This window comes from Orbilia oligospora (assembly GCF_000225545.1).
Source record: "Orbilia oligospora ATCC 24927 unplaced genomic scaffold scaffold00079, whole genome shotgun sequence".
Lineage (NCBI taxonomy): Eukaryota > Fungi > Ascomycota > Orbiliomycetes > Orbiliales > Orbiliaceae > Orbilia > Orbilia oligospora.
Window position 1 is genome coordinate 67,808 of NW_011645636.1, and position 13,804 is coordinate 81,611.

At 45.6% G+C, this 13,804-nt stretch overlaps 6 protein-coding genes across 6 annotated transcripts; 2 read left to right on the plus strand and 4 right to left on the minus strand.

The window, feature by feature from the left end:
- Positions 1-944: 944 nt before the first annotated feature.
- On the plus strand, positions 945-1,742 carry AOL_s00079g27 (uncharacterized protein; the record flags this gene model as incomplete). Its single annotated transcript, XM_011123902.1, has 1 exon — positions 945-1,742. One exon carries the CDS (start codon positions 945-947, stop codon positions 1,740-1,742), a length of 798 nt encoding a protein of 265 aa, XP_011122204.1.
- Positions 1,743-2,062: 320 nt separating this feature from the next.
- Positions 2,063-2,545, minus strand: AOL_s00079g28 (uncharacterized protein; the record flags this gene model as incomplete). The annotated part of the gene is made up of 2 exons (XM_011123903.1): positions 2,063-2,400; positions 2,458-2,545. 2 exons carry the CDS (start codon positions 2,543-2,545, stop codon positions 2,063-2,065), a joined length of 426 nt encoding a protein of 141 aa, XP_011122205.1.
- Positions 2,546-2,995: 450 nt separating this feature from the next.
- Positions 2,996-3,319, minus strand: AOL_s00079g29 (uncharacterized protein; the record flags this gene model as incomplete). Its single annotated transcript, XM_011123904.1, has 2 exons — positions 2,996-3,163; positions 3,272-3,319. The coding sequence occupies 2 exons, from the start codon at positions 3,317-3,319 to the stop codon at positions 2,996-2,998; spliced, it is 216 nt and encodes a 71-aa protein (XP_011122206.1).
- A 792-nt stretch (positions 3,320-4,111) lies between these two features.
- Positions 4,112-5,119, minus strand: AOL_s00079g30 (uncharacterized protein; the record flags this gene model as incomplete). Its single annotated transcript, XM_011123905.1, has 5 exons — positions 4,112-4,360; positions 4,431-4,618; positions 4,698-4,783; positions 4,866-4,961; positions 5,052-5,119. 5 exons carry the CDS (start codon positions 5,117-5,119, stop codon positions 4,112-4,114), a joined length of 687 nt encoding a protein of 228 aa, XP_011122207.1.
- Positions 5,120-6,110: 991 nt separating this feature from the next.
- On the plus strand, positions 6,111-9,824 carry AOL_s00079g31 (uncharacterized protein; the record flags this gene model as incomplete). The annotated part of the gene is made up of 6 exons (XM_011123906.1): positions 6,111-6,280; positions 6,327-8,389; positions 8,448-8,632; positions 8,692-8,858; positions 8,918-9,540; positions 9,610-9,824. 6 exons carry the CDS (start codon positions 6,111-6,113, stop codon positions 9,822-9,824), a joined length of 3,423 nt encoding a protein of 1,140 aa, XP_011122208.1.
- Positions 9,825-10,658: 834 nt separating this feature from the next.
- On the minus strand, positions 10,659-12,751 carry AOL_s00079g32 (uncharacterized protein; the record flags this gene model as incomplete). Its single annotated transcript, XM_011123907.1, has 5 exons — positions 10,659-10,934; positions 10,988-11,980; positions 12,048-12,151; positions 12,243-12,347; positions 12,451-12,751. 5 exons carry the CDS (start codon positions 12,749-12,751, stop codon positions 10,659-10,661), a joined length of 1,779 nt encoding a protein of 592 aa, XP_011122209.1.
- Positions 12,752-13,804: the final 1,053 nt, after the last annotated feature.

Sequence of the window (13,804 nt, forward strand, 5' to 3'; positions counted from 1 at the left end):
CAGTGCAGGACAGCAGACTCGGACTGCTGGCTGAATGACTTTGTGTTGCACATGCAACGACGATCGGTTTTGATCAACACATTAACTACCAAATACTGCCAGTACCGGTTTTGGAAAGAGTTGATCTAGCAAACAGTCTCATGACCACTGTGTTGTCGGCTACAACGCAGGATCCATCATTGCATTGCATTGCATTGCACCCCGCACCTGTCGACTCTAGTACTCTCCTACAGCCCACTAGGAGGTACCTACTTAAGTACTTAAGAGTAGGTAAGTACTTAGTAGGTAGGTAGGTAGCTTTATCTCATTTGATCTTTCTTTCTCTCTTTCTTTCTTTCTTTCATTCTTTCAAATTCACCAGAGAGTGACAAATAGTACACATCGATACCCACGCCTTTTCGTCTCCTCCAATTGCCCGTTCTATAACACCAACACCACCATACTTGCCTAAGGACATACTAGATCTAGACCAAGTGCTTAAGTTTGTCTAACTTCATATGAATTACACCTCTTAAGTCTTTAAATAATCTGGCATCGTCGATGACGCCAGTTTCCGGCTTCCATCCACCATGGCAACTTTCCGGATACCAATAGCTATGCAGCCGCATCCTGCCCTAAAACACAACCCGAGTCCCACCTTGCGCAGGTCCCTTGTATTCTTTGTACATCATCGTTCGGGTTTGCAGCAGTGTCACCTCCCGCCTGTTTCGCCCGATCAGTCACGCAATTCTACTAGGAACTCAAACTCAGATTATATCGCGAGATCCCGTCCATACACGCCGTCAATTACAATCAAAGATTGGTTTCACATAAATTCCGAGAAAAAATACAACAACCGCCATCATAAAATTCGAAATGACGATTTCAATTGGTCATATAAAACTCGGGGTACGACTCAGAAATTTGTCTCAATCCACAAGTCCCTCTTCAAGACGCTAGATATCATGAGCAAACCATATGCGTATGCACGGATCGTCAAGCCAGCTCGGCCTACAACTGTCAAATCGACCTTCAAAAACCAGTCAGAGTTCGAAGCCACTACTCCATCGACATCCCATTCACCAGTTTCTCCAGGTACACTACGTCAGATTAACAATACTAGAGTAGCTCCAAATACATTCGAAACAACCTCAACCCCTAGGGTTTGTGAGCTAGCAGAGCTCCAGCAACAAACTGTCCAGCCTGCCCCCGGAGGGACGGGAACTCTTGGTATTGACGAAACTGCTTCACCAGTAGCTCGCTCCAATATCACCTCTCTTGGTATCCATTCCCAAAACAACGAATTCTTGGTCAGCCCATCAAGCACTGCAATGAACAAGAGCCCTGGCGTACAGACAGAAAAGAGGTCCGAGACTCTGCAAGCGACTACCGCAAATGTGGGAAAGCTATCTAAACTCTCGCCAGCAGACCTCATAGCCTCCCTCCGATATTACGACAGACAGCGTGGGACACTGCCAGATGAGGAACCTTTATCTTCAGAAGACGTTGCCGTCCTCGAATCCGCCAGGACCAAATTAAAAAGTGGATTAAAGTCAACATCACAATATGAAACAACTTCAGAGTATTCTACAAAAAGGTTAAATTTCAAAACGATAGGCATTGTAGCCTCCTCCGTCGTCGTAGGCGTATATATTTTTGGAGTCGGGACCAAATTGATTTCTGTACAACCAGAATCAACAGCTGCAGTAGAACTTCTGTCTGCGGTCCAGCGCTCGAAACCTACAAGGGGCCGAGTAGATTAATTGGCTAAATTTCGAGGGGGCAGTAGTTTGGGCATAATTCTACCCGTTCGGGGAATGGGATCTTGACGCCATTATCGAGATCGTCGAGTTTAGCGGTCGGTGTACCGCATGTATATATGTGTATATGTGTGCTCAGCGTATGTAAATATTTTTTAATGTGTATTAAAGGAAATATTGACACGGATATATCTCAATGTAGTTTATTTATTGCTGAGGGCAGCTTGCCCGTTCTAACATATTCGTAGGTGAAAAAAGGCCACGATCCCTATTCCATCGCATTGTCTATCAGCAGGGATATACTGAAGTCAAGAAACGAGTTTTCATAACTTCCAGTCCCTCCCGGCGTTCTTCAGTCCGCTTTCTCCATCAACGAGAACACAGGCCCCGTTGGCAATACATGTGATGCCATTTTCTTTTGCGTAATTCAGTACATCGTCGGACTCGGAACCGGGTTGGCACCAAACTATTTTTATTCCAAGTTCCTTCGCCTTCTCTAGGGTCTTGAGCGTGATAGCCGGTGGAGTAATGATTGAGATTGATGTTTCGGATGGTGATTCAAGGCCATCTAAGGTTGAGACTGTCTGTCGCTCGAGTATGACCGGGGCCTTTGGATTGACTCCGGTGACAGGTAGGCTATGTGAAACGTACCAGGAGAATACTGTCGATCCCATGATTAGTATTTTGTCTTCTTCTTCTTCTTCTTCTTCAAACGTACCTTTGTAACCGTACTTCCCAGTGTCCGTTGAAGCGCCGATAACAGCAAAGCGTGGCGATGAGAAGAATGTTTTGATAGCAGCCTCCATTCTGTTTTAATTTTAGTTGCCTGCGTTATGGTTTCCGAAAGCGAGTTTTGTGATTTTTCCCGGGTCGAAGGGGTGTGAATTCATGAATGTATAAGTACGACTCTAGTTAAATATAAGAATTTAACGCCGTCTCAAGGCTTTAACCTTGAAGAGTTGTCCGGGTCGTACCCGAGGTTCTCATGGCTGGGAATTTATGGTCAGAGAGCTTAGAGCAACGGCTTTTAAATTGGACCGGCGACTTTTTATACATGTGATACTATTGACGTATCAGATCATATCAGGCAAGAGATGCATTTGAACATTTTTGTATAGCTTCGAAAATCCAAGCGCTTTCACATCCTCCCCGATCACCCCACTCCTCCTTGTACTTCTTAAGAACGTTTGGGCTCGAGGCTAAATTTTGGCTAGTCTATCAGAAATATATACATGCATTGTATCCATATCCTCGATTCAATGCTTTGCCTTTCCCTCGGCCTCGGCCTCCTTGAGGAAGTTCTGGATGAAGGTCTCTTCGTCCTTGCTTGTCGCCTGGATTGGAGGTGTAGCCTGTGGCTTCTTGCTGCCGCCCATCGAGAGGTAGGAGAGTCCGAAAACAGTGCTTAGGGTGGCAATCGATAGCTACAAGAGTAAACGATCGTTAAAAGGTATGATCAATCGGAAGTTTTGGGGTTTATAATTGGGTGGGCAAATGCACGATTGTTCGCGCCATTGGGGATTGGGACCTACGATATGAGATCCGACCTGCTTGCCGGCAATTGTATAATATGCAACCATTTTGGAGGCCTTGGGAGTAGATTGGAGGCGGTTGAGTGGTTTGGAGGTTCCGGCGGACTCGGTGATGGTAGTGAAGGGAATTTTTGTTTTTAAGGCGGCGGGTCGGAGGGAGTTTTCGAGATGTCGTCAGGAATGTCGGCCGGAAGTTTTGCATTGCCTCACCCGCAATGGTTACCACGACCAACACAAAACTCAAGTGGGCGCCAGGGCCGGTTAGCTAAGTATATGATATCACGCACCAGATGCCTAATATATGCTGAAGCATTGGCTATATAATTTTATGGCAGATTTGAACGCGAAACTACATATTTTGCACTTGATTTTACATTATTGCTTAGAAAGTAGATAAATGTGCTTCCATCCGGATATATAAAGAAGTGATGTATCATGCATGCGTTTTATGAATTTTATATCATCCATGTGAATTCGTATGTACAGCTGTAGATAGAACTGACGTCCCAATTGCTTCAAACACTCTCATTCGAACCCTCCAAAGAATACAATGGCACGGAAGACAAAGGGGGGCCGGAAGGGCTGGAAGAAAAGGGGATTCTGGTAATATTATACTGGCCAACAGGGTTTTGAAGGGGTTTTGGGATTGCTTTTAAGCTCTAAAACGCTTTATCTAGTAGTCAAGACGTCTTGCTTGCTGCAAAAGCTGATGTAGTGGATGTTCCGTCCCAGAAAAGCCTCTGGTTCCTTGTAATACCTACTTACCTAGGTTAAAAAAAAAATAACAAAAAAACTCCAATGCAATTGAAGTAAATCATCGTTCACTGCAATCTCGGATCTCTAAAGTTCCCCCCCCTTCGATCCCGGAAGCCCCTTCTTTTCGTAAGCCTCGATACCCTTTTCGAAGGCCCACTCAACAGCGTGTTCGATAGGTTCATCGAATAAGTAGGGTAGAGCCGGAACAACGGCCAAACCAAGCCCAATGGGGCCCCACGTTCGTAGCCGAGCGTTCTTAACATCTTTCATAGCTTTACCGCTATATTTTACAACGGAGTGAATAGTAAGAGCGGGGAAGAGCATCGAAGCGACCTTGTAACGAGAGGGGTGGTTAATTCAAACTTGGAATGGCAGTTGGTTTATTTCTCTTGGCTTAACTTACCGATTGAAATATGGCCCTCTGAACGCCAACCACACGATAGTCATCCTTTAAGGGGACATTGACAGGGCTACTGGTATGCTTGCCCACCGAAAACGACTCTAGTGAATTAGGTCTTAAGTTTGGGGGCAGTTTGTGAAGATATTCCTGGTTCCGAAGATAAGATTTGTATGATTCGTGTGCGACGTCGCCTAGAACATAGATTAGATTACTGTATACGTAGGTTACCTGAGTATCTTGGGTGTTTTTGTAAGGGAAGTTAGTACATACCTGTTATATACAACCAAGAAACCCCATAGGCAGAACGGACCAGCCAAGGGTGTGCAACTGGACGGAATGATTCACCAATGTCGGAGCTATACGACAATAACGGAGACGGGCAGGCCTGTGAGTGAAAGCTTGATGATATGGAATCTCTTTACGAATTATTGGACTAACGTGTATGCGACGTAACGATGTGCGCTTGCTAGGATTGTCCTTAAACGGCTGGCATAGGCTGCGTATCTGACCTTGGTATCTGTGGACTCTGGTGCTCTACAGGGAAGTCATGATGTTATTAACGTTAGCGTACTAAGCTACGAAGATAGAAAGATTGAAGGAGGTGACATGAATGGTATGGCTTACTCTCCATCTGCAATTTGATCTATCAAACTTTCCGGACCGTTACGAGAATCCGGTGTGCCTTTAGACATTGTTTAATAAGTACCTGTGCAGGTAAGGAAGTACGTAAGTATTCAGGAATTATACAGGACCCCGTTTTGACGATGATATCGATAGTTACGGATAGTACTGTGGGAGCCGAGATTGATCGGGGTTATATTATGTAATGTAGTCGCGATCGAATTAAAGCAATAAAGTAAGGACCTTCCGTAACGTATACGTAAGAGGCACCTGCAAGCTGCATCGGTATAGTCTAAGTACTTCTTGTGCATATGTGTGGCCGCATGCATAATTGTCCACGCGGGCGACAGCCGAACCGAGCCTCTGCCAGCCACATGCGGTCGAACATCATATGTGGCGTATGAGAGATGTGGCGGTACAGCAGTTTGAGTCTGGGCGGTAGGTGTTTGTGTTACCATGACAACTTCCCGGCGAAATAACAGAGCCAACAACCGAATCTTGAGGCTGAGCCAATGGCGATCATAACGCCCACGTTACAGCCGCGTTGCTGAGGAAACAAGGGGCTGCTGGGACAGATAAACACGGCGAGGGGTCGTCAGCTCCGTTGCAGCTAGATACACAGTATGAGATGCAATGCAATTACTATGCCTTGTTTGGCCGGGCCGGATAGACACAGATCCAGATCCAGATACTTAATACGTGTGTGCGCCTGTCACCTGGAGCTTGCCCACTTCGTCTGCGATGATACTTCCAATCTAGCTTGTCGACGCGGACACAATCAACATTCCCTCTTTACATTACCCTCTCCCATTACCCTCTTTCACCAGGTGCCCGTCTCCCTTCTTGTAAATTACCATTTGCATTCTCCCCCTCATCATCCAAATCCCACCTCATTTCACCCATTCTTCACGCACAGCGCCCAGGCGCGGAGCTCGCCCAAGCTTTTCCTATAAGGAACAAAACAGGCAACGGATAGCTTAGCTGGTTATCCTCCTTGGTCCCAAAGCTTGAGAGAAAGGCCATACGATCGAGAACCATCGCAAATTCATCACTGCCGCTGCCATGGACAACCAAGGCCCTCCACCAGGGTATGACTACAGCAGCAGCAGCAGCCGACAACCTCAGGATGGGTACAATTCCCAATATCAATCCCGAAGAATTACTGGGCAACCTTCGTCAGGCAGTGTCAGAATGATGGCACAACAGTTTGAAGAGCCGGCGTCCTACAAACCGTAAGTAGATATCGAATTCCACATATACATCTGCCAAATATTCCAGCGATCTCAGAGTCTTAAAAATTGGCGCATGGACCCGGATGTGGGTTCTACGAAACGCGATTTTCGACGCTCTCGCACAACAGCCAGTTCTGAAGTATCAAAACCGCGGACAGAGCTATACTTTGTTCAAAATGGAGATCCAGATTGAGGCTGCATATCCTCCCTGTTTACTTCGGAACATAGGAACATATCGACGACCTTATGTTGAATCTGTTGCTGACTCAAACTTTATACCTTCTGGTCGTAGACCTGCCACGCCGCATCGATCATATCGTCCTGTCTCTCCAAGCCTGATGTCCCCTTCTAGAACAACAACACTGTTCTCACTCCGGCAAACAAACAACCAGGCATATGCCCCATCATCATCTTCCCAATCTCCTCTTCCATGGGCACCCACAAATGGTCAGGCCGGTGAAGAGCGTCCATGGACGCCAGCCACGAGGACAACAGCAGACTGGCGGCGACCCCAGGCCTCTTCCCATACATATGAACCTCTTGATCTCAACGGTAGTCCGAGACCAGTGACGCCTGGTGTTTATAGTACGACGTCATCTGCGGATTCCAGACCGCTCCCTCGACCGCCCCCACTTTTCTCGAAGAAACAGGATCACCGAGACGACTTCAGTTCTCTTGCAAGCACATCAGCGGAGACCTACGAGACAGATTCCTATGATGATGATGATGATGAGGACGATGAGGACGATGAGGACGATGAGGACGAAAGTGTCTTTGAGGACCGAAGAGATGGTAAACCAGCGCTCAGGTCTCACAAATCAAGTTTAAGCACGACTTCATATGACACCGACAATACTGTCACCATAGAAGCTGAGGACGACATTTACCGGAAGATTGATGAAGAAGATCTCGGTGAAGCTTCAATTGAGGCCGGAGGCCAGCACTATGGCCCTGCCCCAACTGGAGCAACAGAGAGGCGGCATCGAAAAGCTCAAAAATCCCAAAAACAGGTTCGCCTTATCAACGGAGAGCTTATTCTCGAATGCAAAATCCCCTCGATTTTGCATTCCTTTTTACCTCGTCGAGATGAAGAAGAATATACATCAATGAGATATACTGCCGTAACATGTGATCCCGATGATTTTATCAATCGAGGCTACCAATTACGACAGAATATCTTGAAGCGAGATACTGAACTTTGCATTTGCGTCACGATGTATAACGAAGACGAAATTTGCTTCACAAGAACCATGCACGGAGTAATGCGAAATATTGCACATATGTGTTCTCGTAGCAAATCCAGAGTTTGGGGAAAGGACGGGTGGCAGAAGATCGTTGTTTGCATCGTCGCCGACGGGCGTAAAAAGATCCACCCTCGGGTCCTAGACGCTCTTGCCGCAATGGGTTGTTACCAAGATGGTATCGCAAAGAACTTGGTCAACGGCCGAGAAGTCACAGCACACGTCTATGAATATACGACACAGGTATCTTTAGACGCCGACTTGAAGTTCAAAGGTGCCGAAAAGGGTATCGTTCCAGTACAAACCATTTTCTGCCTCAAAGAAAAGAACTCAAAGAAGTTGAACTCACATCGTTGGTTTTTCAATGCCTTCAGCGCTGCTCTGGATCCCAACATTTGTATATTGTTGGATGTTGGAACACGGCCCGGTGCTACATCACTCTATCATTTGTGGAAGGCCTTCGATACGAATTCAAATGTCGCTGGTGCCTGCGGCGAGATTAAAGCTATGACTGGTAAGGGTGGCTCAGCTTTGCTCAGTCCGCTTGTAGCGTCACAGAATTTCGAGTACAAGATATCAAATATCCTCGACAAGCCCCTTGAGTCAGTTTTCGGATATATCACGGTTTTGCCGGGCGCATTCTCAGCTTATCGGTACTATGCCCTTCAAAATGACCCCGTGACTGGACACGGCCCGCTCAGCCAATACTTCAAAGGAGAGACTCTGCACGGAAGAGACGCAGATGTCTTCACCGCCAATATGTACTTGGCAGAAGATCGTATCTTGTGCTGGGAGTTGGTTGCAAAGCGAGGAGAGAGGTGGGTGTTAAAGTATGTTAAGAGCGCAACAGGTGAAACCGATGTACCAGGTGAGTATCTTGATTACGCCGTTTGGTTTTGCTGAAATCTAATACAACTATTTCCCAGATGCTGTTCCGGAGTTTGTCTCTCAACGCCGTAGATGGCTAAACGGAGCCTTCTTCGCTGCTATTTACAGTTTAAGTCATTTTAAACAGATATGGCAGACGGATCATTCTATCATTCGGAAGATACTTCTACATATTGAGTTTTTTTACCAACTTATTTCTCTATTATTTACCTTTTTCTCGTTGGTAGGCTCCCCAAATAAATTCATTCTAGCACCTATCGAGACTGACATTTTGAATTAAAGGCAAACTTTTACCTTACTTTCTACTTTGTAGCTGGGGCTCTGACAGATCCGACCATAGACCCCTTTGGCCATGGCTGGGGTAAAAGGATTTTTATCTTCATGAAATTCACGATTACGCTCCTTATTTGCATCCAGTTTATTCTCTCTTTGGGGAATAGACCCCAAGGGTAAGTCAAAAAGCTATCGAGAATCATTTGTGTGTTAGTCTAACGATTCCTGTCCTCAGTGCAAACCGGCTGTTCTTCTGGTCAATGGTTACCTTTGGTTTTATCATGGCATATACCACTTCCATAGGTTTCTACCTGGTGATCCGGACGGTTACAAGTAGTCCAGATGAATTCCAGGCCGGGGAGAATCTACTCATGAATATGGTGGTCTCGGTCTGCTCAACAGTCGGTCTCTACTTCTTGATGTCCATCCTATATCTCGAACCATGGCATATGATCACATCATCGGCCCAGTATTTTGCAATGTTGCCGTCTTACATATGCACGTTGCAAATCTATGCCTTTTGCAATACGCACGACGTTACGTGGGGTACAAAGGGTGATAACGTCATCAATACTGATTTGGGTGCTGTCGTCAAGGAGAAAGGTGATATCGTCAATATTGAGCTTCCATCCGAGCAACTTGATATCGACTCAGGATATGACGAAGCGCTAAGGAATCTTCGTGATCGAGTTGAAGTTCCATCGGACCCACCAAACCCAAACCAGCTTAAAGAAGACTACTATAAAAGTGTCAGAACCTACATGGTTATTTCCTGGATTATTGCCAACGGACTACTTGCGATGGGAATCACGGAAGCTTATAGCACTGAGAACGTTGCTAATAATTTTTACCTAACTTGTAAGTTCCTGCTATTCCAGATTCCAGTTTACGGAAATAAGTACAGGCCCCTGACAACTTTCGCTTTAGTCATCCTATGGTCTGTGGCTGGTCTCGCAGCATTCCGAGCGATCGGATCCTGTGCCTTCGGTGTCATCAATGTTGTACACATGATTGTACAAGGTCGATATAAGATGAAAATGGAACCCGGATCGAACCCCCTGAATAAACTAAGAAAACCTGCATGGAAGATTGGCGGTGGAAGTAGTCTTAAGAGCGCTATCTCGAGCAAGCTACGTCGGTGAAGTCACTAATTGTTGTTGCCGGGACAATGTGGTTCGCGGAGAGCTCTTTATGCTCGGCTTCTAAGAAATGACAAGACAGATCACTCTACTAGGATTGGGTCAATTGTACGGGGTGCTCTGGAGTCATTGGCGTTTAGGATGGCAATCTTTCCTTTTCTTGTTGTAATAATGAGCATACTTCTTACTTTACCGAGTCGAGATTTAATGATATCCTCTCATGTGGTTTGAAATTTTTGAAATTATGTCCTCCTCCTCATGGAGCCCTTTAGCATTGAATGGTTTATTGCGGCCGATTTTTCTAATTTCTGCTTCTATAACCCTTATATATTCGACATGCATGTGCCTCTTTTGTACATAATTGTATAAGTACAGCTTTTTTTTTTTTACCGCTATCGATCGTCGTCTCATTCTCCTGTTTCCCTTTAGTTATCACCGCTCAGCCATGCTTTGCTACAACGTAATCCAATACTGTGGACGCGTCCACACGGGGCTACATGATGCCGTTGTTGTCGATTTGGCTCCTAAAGTTTCGAATACCGATCGAATTTGGGTCGAATTTTATAATTTAGGCAACTACTTCTTGTATGCGAATTTAACATGTACTGACTTCTCACATGGTCGGATGATCGAAATCGAAGCCCTTTGAATATATTTGTACCATGCATCATTTATACATATCAAAACAGTCCTCTCTATAGACGTTACGTAATTATATTCCAAGCAGAATGCTACCGCGTTCTTACTATTTCCAACTAGCTAACCAGCCAGCCAGCCAGCCAGCCAAAAAACTCTAGACGTCTAAAACTCTATTAACTTTGCACAGCATATCTTCCTCTAGTCACCTCTATTCTCAATCCAAAACGAACTAGCCATCTCACTCAATCTACTTAACGCCCGAGCAAATGCAAATTTTTCTTCGTCGCCGGTAAAAATACTGCTTTCTTTTAAGGTATCCATATTCATGCCTAAATCATCCATCAACATTCGCATCGCGGGGCTGAGGCCTTGGGCGTCGTCGCTCTTTTGTTGGCCGTCCATGGAGTGGGCTAGTTTTCTGTTCGCAATGAATATGTGGCTGATTGGGACTTCTGAAGTAAGAACGAGCGCCGCCTGCAACAAAAACTTGTGGTCAGTAATGGAAAAATGAAAATAAATGAAATTACTGCCGGCAGTTTGGTGGCAACCTTTGCTTCGTATATAGAATCGATAAATGTAATGAACCTTCGTGCTACGTCTCTTGAATTTATATCCATTGAGGGTATATTTTCTACGACAAATGCATCGTAGTGCCTTGTCAACTCGAGATAATCTGCCGCACTTGTTGGCTTGCCACAGATATCTTGAAAATCGAATTTCGCAGCCCTCCCGCTAGCCAATGGGATTTTGATTTCACGCCCCCATATTATTTTAGTGTCCGGGTGTGGGGGGTCCTTGGGGTCACCAAGGTACGAAAACCACTTGTTAGCGTGCGCGACTGCAGCGTCGTCGAGTCCGAAGTGATAGACACCAGATGCGGGGCGGGCTATCTTGCGATAATCTGTCGGCGAGTCAAGATTGAGCACCTCGAGTCGGGTTTGAAGAAGCTTTATGCAGGGGACGAAAGACTCCCGCTGAATGCCGTTTTTGTAGAGGTCATTGGGATGCCTATTGGATGTTGCCACCATAACGACACCATGTGATATCATTTCCTCCAGTAACCGTCGCAGTATCATAGCGTCGGCAACGTCAGTACACTGGAATTCATCAAAGCACAACACACTCGCTTCTTCCGCAAGGTCGGCGGCAACAAAGGGCAGTGCGTCGAACGAGGACCCATGTTTCATTTTTTCCCTGTGCATCCGCCGGTGAACGTCCTGCATGAAAGCATTGAAATGTATGCGTTTTTTTCGGAGAATGTTCGGTGGGAGTGTCAGGTAAAACATATTCATGAGCATGGTCTTGCCTGATCCGACATCGCCATGAAGATAAAGACCAAGGGGGGTGTTTTCAGGGTCATATTCTGTCTTTGGGATAATCGTTTTCGGCTGGAAAAGGCCGGAGAAGTCGAATATCTTGGGGGCAATCGAGGTGTCGTATGAGAACACGACATTACCTTCCCGACTATGCTTGTCCTGGTCGGCCTTAGGGTCCTTACTGGCACCAAAAAAGGACGACAGCTTGTTCGGCTCATAGTCAGTGACACAGAACTTTGGTGGAATTAGGTACCTTTCGGCTTTTTCTTACCAGTCCTTTCTTCTGATTCGGTGGCTCGATGTGCGGATGGACCACGACAGGGGGGTCATAGTTGACGAGTTGGTCATGCAAGTCTTGGAGCTTGACCACAATCTCTGGTTACAAAGGTAAAAAAAAAAATTAAAAAAAATCCTGTTAGTTTATCGATCGTTGGCTTATTTCGGCTGTTGTTTGGGAATCTCATACTTCTTTGATGGTCATCATCACGAAGCTTCCCTTCACTAACAAGTTCTTTGTACTTATCAATAGGACCTGGGTTCTGGGAAGGTTCAGGTTGTTCAGGATAGTAATCTGTTTGCGATATATCGATAGAATCATGGTTAGTTTGTTACTTTTGTTACTTCCTTCCTTCCTTCCTTCCTTCCTTGCTTCCTTGGAAGGGAAGTTTACCTACCCTCTTCAATCTCCTGTGAGACGGCCTGTGCCATAGCTCCCCTCTTCTGGATAGACACTGCTGGAGAGGTCATGTTGAGTAGTCGCGGTTTCCTTGCCTGGCATGATACCGGTGCCGTCGAGAACGACCGTGGTGAGGGATGTGTTGCATTTGGACTTCTGGCGACGACTGGACGGCGGCATCGGGCACATACAGATCGCAGTCTTCGGGTCCCAGTGCTCGCACCGTGTGTGGCGAGCAGTGCTCTCTGTAGCTGGAGAGTCGAGGTTGATGTAGATATTCTGATGACCATAGGCTCCATTTTGGTCTATTCTTTTTTTATATATTTTATATATTTTAATTTTTTGGATATGTAGATAGGTACTTAAGAAGTAGTATGTATTTATTCAAATTTGGCTTTTGTGTGGTGCATACATGGATGGAAGAGCGAAAATTAGAGACCGAGAATGAAGTCAAGTCGATGGTGAAGAATAATAAGGAAGAAGAAGAGGAGGAGGAGGAGGAGAAGAAGAAGAAGAAGAAAAAGAAGAAGAAGAAGAAGAAGAAAAAGAAGAAAGAATTTAGAAAAGAAAATTAAGAAAGAAAATTGAGAAAATCACATCACGAGGGGATCCGAGAAATGCTCTTCTACTCAAACTTAGCTTGACTTATAATTACGGCAACGCCGCGGCAAAAGCTTTTCTGTCTCTGTTCTCCGAGAAACCTCATCCGCATCAACCGTACTCAAAGTAAGTACAGTACCTACTTGAGGATTGGTCTCGAAAGGGTACTCCGACCAAAGTAAGTGCTTACTGCGTACAACTTCTGCATTAATCGTACGATCGAGCTTGCTCCCCGGATTTTGCTGTTGCCCCGCCTTCAAATGGGCTTCAACTTTTTTTTTTTAACCTCGGAAATCGGCCGAATGACCGACCAACCACGAGGAGAAGTCGCTGGTTTGACATCATTTTGCACGTTCAACCGGAACCTGATTGGCTGCGCACCGATAAAGCCAATTGGGTTAGCGATTTCCTAATGGAGGAGAATGTTCCTGACGAGCATCCGTTTCGATGGAATATGTAAAAGTACTTCGAGAGGTTATATGCGAGATACAAGCTTTGGCGTGTTTCAACTTTCGACATGTCGACGTAACGAAAGACAATTTATCGATTAAGTTCTCAGTTGGTGGCAGGTTGGTGTCCATTTTTGTCCATTTTTGTCCATTTTTGTCCCCCATTTCAACTTGCCACGTTAGCGAACGAACGAATGAACGAACGAACGAACGAACGGTGTAAATGTAGATGCAACGTAGCAGTGATATTCCCATGTTGGATACATTAAGTACATACACTCTACCACCGGGAAAGAGAGAGAG